Genomic DNA, 6,000 nt, shown 5'->3' on the forward strand with positions numbered 1-6,000 from the left:
CGTCACGAGCGGTTGCAGCCACGCGCTCTTGTCACCTTCCGCGGCAGGCGCACGGAGATCCTTCGTGCCTTGCCGCTGGACTTCTGGTTCCAGGCTACGAAGCGAGAGCAGCCAACGCGCGCTCTCACAACCTTCCCCAGCAAATGCTCGGGGATGGCTTCGCCCCAATAATGTGGCGCGCAAGGGAAACCAAATTTTCGCCGCCGATACTTCCGAAGTCGCGCCCCTGCCCCAGTCGGTAAATGGGAGGCCCTGCTTACGTAGCCTTCTATTTCCCAGGAATGCCTCGTTGATGTTTTGTAGCTGGCTGGCGTGCTCTGTGTATTGATTGTAAGTGTAATAAATAGCATGTGAGTGTTCACGCTTTGTCGTCCTTCCGCTTGCTTCCCTCGAGCACAAACCCCTTCGCGGATAGCGAGCGGGAACTCTGCATCCGCGGAGTGGGAGTGCGGGGGGGGGGGGGCGGAATGCTGACCCCTCTACATTTCCGCAACCTGTCCGATTTTTAAGGTATTAAATAGACATAAGGTCCTTAACAAAACTGTTGTGCGAGCACCAGCACCCGCGAGTGTTTTATCACTTTGGGTTTCTGTAAGTCATCTGCAAATACAAATTTCAAGGATTATAATTAAAAATCAATGAAGAGTATGGAAATATTGTTTCCTTCAGAGAAAGAGTGGTTCTGGTCGCTTTCAACTTGTCCACTTTTGAAACAAATCGCACGTGAAGAGAGGAGGCACATATAGTCTTCGGGCATTGATGTGGACATAAATTCCTGATAGACCGTCGACACGCTGATACCAGAAAATTCCATATCTTCTGCAAAGTATTCACCTGCGTCGCACAGCCCATGGTTCTGTACTGTCTGTTGTGGTGGTGCTAGTAGCTTTATTAAATCAATAGTTTGCATGACAAGGGCAGGGAATATCCGCGCATGAAAAATATTGGCATTATAGTAGTTCTCTTGAAGAATGCGAATGCATACATTGTTCAGCATCTTTATTAAACACAGAATATAAGCAATCTGAGTTTACAAAAGGTTCGTGAATCTAAAAACCATAGAGGAGAGAAAGGTACAGGGCACATGAATTTTCACTTATAGTTTAGGTTATGCTTTCTGCTGGCAGGAAATTATCACCAGGGCGTTAATTAGATGATTTTAAACAGACGCATCTCTCTGGTTTATCGTATTTTGTCCTGGTAATAACAAATTATACGCAGAAGAAAAAGTGCCGGTTGCAGTAAGTGCCCTTTATTTTCGGGCGCCTAATGCGCGGCCGGCGGTACCAAAGAAATTTAAGTGGAGTTAAAGGCAGGAAATGACGTAACGAAAGAAAATAGAAGAAATAGAAACGTTCGACTACAACGTGCAAAATCTCAGTGAGCCGAAAGGACAGCACCAAGAAACCGTTCTTTGACATCCTTGCCCAACTTAGTTCTCTTTACGCGACGCACACATAAATATACACGAGTAGTAAGACACGCAGCTCAATTGCTATATTGGCATGATTGTAGAATATAAAACGCCGTCCATGAGCACACGCGTTCGACAAACATTGCACTCTTTGCTTTCATGGGTGGCAATGGCTGACTTAGGATCAGAAGATCACAAGAAACGATGTTCACTATCCTTGAAAGATCAAGCACTGAGAATTAGAAAGAAATATTTAAGCTGTGTTAGCAGCTTGTGAAAAAAAATCGGGAGGTGTGCGCTTTGGGGCACCGTTTGTGTGGAATGTTCACGAATCGATACGCGCTGTAGAGGTCCCCTTTAACGATATGAATTCACGTTGGAGAAAAACTCTTCCCGGAGAATACTATTTCAAGAACCTATCTCCTAATGCCACGCACACTGAGCGAAGCGAACAATCTAAAGGCGTACGCAAATATTAAACACCACGGCACTAGTCAACATGCTGTCTTGCTTGTGTCGGCACTGTATATCGGCCTCACAAGCGGACGAGAAAAATTTACGTCGAAAATTTTAAATTCTGGTTCTCATCCTGACAGTAAGATTAAAATAGAACACTAAAAATTGCATCTGTTTCCGTGCTATCGGAGGCGAACGAAATGGTAATAAAGGTATTGTAATACCCTGTTTTACCTCAAAGGTATATTAGCGTCAGACCCGTCAAAAAAACAGCCTGTGAGCGTTGATTCAGTCACATATTCTGTATTTTACAGTGTACAGAAAAATCCGGCACCCATAGTTCGAGCAGTTCTTCCTTAATGAGCTTGCTCTATGCTCTCTTTTACGGTCCTCAGAGCTCACATAAAAACCATCAACGCATTTCAGCCTATATTTAGTTAAACACACGCAGGACACAATGCGTATTTAAATGAAAATTAAAACAAGTCGCGAGGAAAAGCACGAGAAACTTGGGAGAAATCTAGTAGAGAAATCAACTCAATTGAGAGGTAGCTTAGAGCGCGCATATAGTTTCACGCTTGCTGAAATGCTGAATACGTGGAAGCACGGTGAGTCGTGCAGAAGTGATGCGTTTCTTTTAAATTCCTTAAAAGACAAATGTTCATTATAGTGTACGTGGAACTTGAGGGGGATGTGAGGAGTTAAGAATTAAAGACGCAAGGCCGCCTGTTTGGAGCACAAGCTAGACTCGCGTTGCACATCGCAGTCGTCATTTAAAAAACGTTAATAACGTGTCTGGTACATAGAAATGTTGCCTAATGTTATTTTGTTTCGTTGTCTGCAAATTTTTCGCAGTACTTATGTATTACACATTTAATAAAATGTACAGGCAATGACACGATATCAAGCGACCTTTCATGATTACATTGCACGCCTTCCCATCTTTTATTCGAGTTTGATTAAACTTTCGCTATTTCCCTCCGGTGCTGCGTGAAAGGCGGCTGCTAGGAGATGCAGACGAAGGAAGGGTGGTGAGGGAAGACCTTTTGGAGGAAGTGCTCCGCAGAAGTTACCTTCCAGGCCAAGCAATCTGTCCAAAAGATGCCCCGATCTGCTCCGATATGGTAGGGGCACTGGGGTGTGGATGTTTCCAACGTACACAGAGAGCGCAGATATTTCGTCGAAAGAGGCAGGACTGTGAGGCTGAGGAAAACACTGTGGAGCTCGGTTGAAATATCAAAACGCACCCATTGAAGTTTTCTCCTGAGCATAAAACAACCACCAGTGAATTTCTTTTAGGCGCTTGCTTTTTAGCATTCATTATGCGGTTAGCTTTCCAACCATAAGTGAGAAGGCAGGATGGAAGTAAAGAGTAGTAGGTAGCAGTAACTGCATTTTACCGGCGCTCATCGCTAAAATGCAGTTATTTGACTCGACTCATTCTAACTTGCTGCTTTAAGGCTACCCGAAAATAAAACTGCACGAATGTTTTCCTTCTCTCTGTGCAAGCCTGGATTTGAATACTGATCTGGGAGCACGTGTTCCGTAATTATAGCCTCTCCGCCAAGGCAGCGTTAACAAGCCAAGTTCGCGACTGACAACTATAGTTCTTTTATTAAAACCTCGTCATGAAAAATAGCGCTAGCTGCTGAAGGTAGCTGTCCCGCGTGTAGTATCAGACAGCACTGCCATTAGGCTCTGTGGAGAGAAATGTTCGCACCACGTGCTTTAAAGCACCTTGAAGAAAGCACACAGTTCGAATGAACGAAGTCGTCCCGCCGTGTTGCCACGTCCTGAACCTAAGACTGCCCTGATGTTTCCAAGAACAAATTTGTGCTTAAAATCACGAAATAACTCATAACTTGAAACAAGGCCACATTCTTGATCTGCTTTATTTTTTTCTATTGTAAAAACCATTGTTCTATTGAAGGTTTTGCGTTATTTCTTTCTATGAAACATTTCGCCGTGAGAAATTAGACAAACTAACAAGATATTTTAACGCCGAACTCACCATGTAGAGCTCCAAACAGTGCCAGGGCCGAGAGACCAGCGTAAACGATTATCCAATGCATCCTATTTGATCTAAACACACCGAAGTGTTCTTAGACGGAGGTACGTATTTAAACGACCGAATGTTCTCGCGGAGTTTTATACAAAACGTCGCTGGTGTGCATCGATCAAAAAACGATTAAGCTTGAGATAATTCAAACCTTTTTTATTTTTCACTTATCGTGCAAGTCCCTACCATGTGGTGTATGTTACTCCAGTGTACATAATGGTTATTCAAAGAACGATCATTCATATCTGCCTTCCTACATCGCCGTACTTCGAAAGCGCGCGCCCCTGATCGTGCCTGTTTTGTCTCCGTCGGGGGCGCATGCCAAACGTAAAAAGCAATGAGGCTGACGTCGGCTAGAAGAAAATTTTCCATGACGTGAGAATGTCTTGCTTCGAAGAGAATAAATTAGTTTTTGAAGTTTTAAATATACTTTAAATTCAAAACGTAAAAATGATTCTTCTGAAATGCTAGCTAATACGGCACATGTTTGCTTCTTCAGGATTGAAATGCCTGAATGTTCAGCGCTGTGCTTAAATATCATGCACCCCCTCCAAAACGCATACCTAGACAAAGATAAGCTAAAAGCCGAGGGAGCCAGCAGTACTCATTAGAGTAACGCGGCGGTGAAAACTGCAGTGTCCAGAAATATATACGAATGCAACTCTCAAGCCTCAAACAAAAAGCACGAAAAAATGTGAACGTCATGAACAACTTTCTTCTTTACATGACAAGGTTTTCGCCAGAATTGTAAAGAAATAATGAAAATTGAGCTTTAAAACGCCCTCGTAATGGTAAATATATACATTCCAGGGAGACAGTTATTGCCATTTCAGGAAGTGGGACAAATATATATGAAAAAACGCCGGTTTGGCCGGCGCCGTTTTCGATTAAGAGCTACTATTAGAAGAGAGTAGTCAGAATTAATTTTAAAGTGAACATCAATGAATATTCCTTTAGATATTACTGTATAACCGGTAAGCGCTTTCTACAGCCTATAAGATGAGTCTATTAACGATTACATACTGCTGGAACGAAGGAAGTAGCGATTGTTGCTAGAATAACCAAGTGTCGCAGGCGACCAAGCTGGCGGGAGAAACGAGGTTCGGGCGCGCCACAACACCAGCCACGAGTCGCCCTATATCACTGAAAAAACAATAGTGTAAACATGTGTTAGTCTGTCTTTACACGTCTACACTCGCGAACAAAGTAAACAGTTGGTACTCACGTGGAGCAGTACACACAATCGTCCGATAGCTGTGCGCGGTAATGACAGAGGTAAACGGCTTCAATGAGAAAAGTTACATTAAGAGATACAAAATATAGACCCGAGTGCAGAAAGTACAACCTGTTCCGTTCAATGAATTAATTATAGGGAACGTAAGCGTATGTTATGAAGTGTAAACGCGAGAGCATTTGTGTTGTTACTGAGTGTGCACCTGAGTTGTCGGTACACATGAGAGGTGAATGTTTTCTAGCTCCAGCAGCTCGCATCACTCGTTTCGCTTCGTTGTGATGGTCTCGTGCTTCCTCGGCAATGAACTGCGCAACCCGGTAACGCGTTCCTGTCTCGCCTGAAATGGAGGCGACCGATTCAACTTCAGATTATGGAGACGCCATAAGCCGCATTTACATGAATTATCCCGTGCGAATCGTACTCCTGGGTCTCCCGCGTAGCCAGCACGCCACTGTGTACATGTACCACATCAATCTGACGGGACAGTGGCTCCTCGCCAGGTGCACGCGAGGGAGAGGTCGAGCCGCCTCCATCTTAAGCAGTCTGCTTTGTTATCCAGGTGAGATGGCACTGTGCAGTCACTGCAAGGAGCAGGAGGAGGGCCTTCAAACCTGCACTCTAAGAACTGGCACTCGCTTTGATAGTGTATAACGGCCACTCTACTCTCTACACCGGCATTCTACTCATCCCAATTGCCTAAGGAGTGAAACGCCTCCTTCGGCGAAAAGTACAACTGCCACTGCACTCTCTCTACGGCCAGGAGGAATTAGGCGATGTTAATTTTTTCTTGCTTTTGTAATGCAGCGAAGCTATATAGTCGCCTAGGTCCGCCCCTGG

The 6,000-nt window shown here is 44.3% G+C and overlaps 1 protein-coding gene across 1 annotated transcript in view; it reads right to left on the bottom strand.

The window, feature by feature from the left end:
• Positions 1-4,011, bottom strand: part of LOC144118948 (evasin P985-like) — a 44,808-nt gene extending 40,797 nt beyond the window's left edge. The window contains exon 1 of the mRNA XM_077651707.1: positions 3,882-4,011. Coding sequence (XP_077507833.1) covers positions 3,882-3,942 — 61 coding nt within the window. The 5' untranslated portion in view covers positions 3,943-4,011. The remainder of the gene's footprint in view (positions 1-3,881) is intronic.
• Positions 4,012-6,000: the final 1,989 nt, after the last annotated feature.

This window comes from Amblyomma americanum, chromosome 2 (genome assembly GCF_052857255.1).
Source record: "Amblyomma americanum isolate KBUSLIRL-KWMA chromosome 2, ASM5285725v1, whole genome shotgun sequence".
In the NCBI taxonomy this organism is placed as follows: Eukaryota; Metazoa; Arthropoda; class Arachnida; order Ixodida; family Ixodidae; genus Amblyomma; species Amblyomma americanum.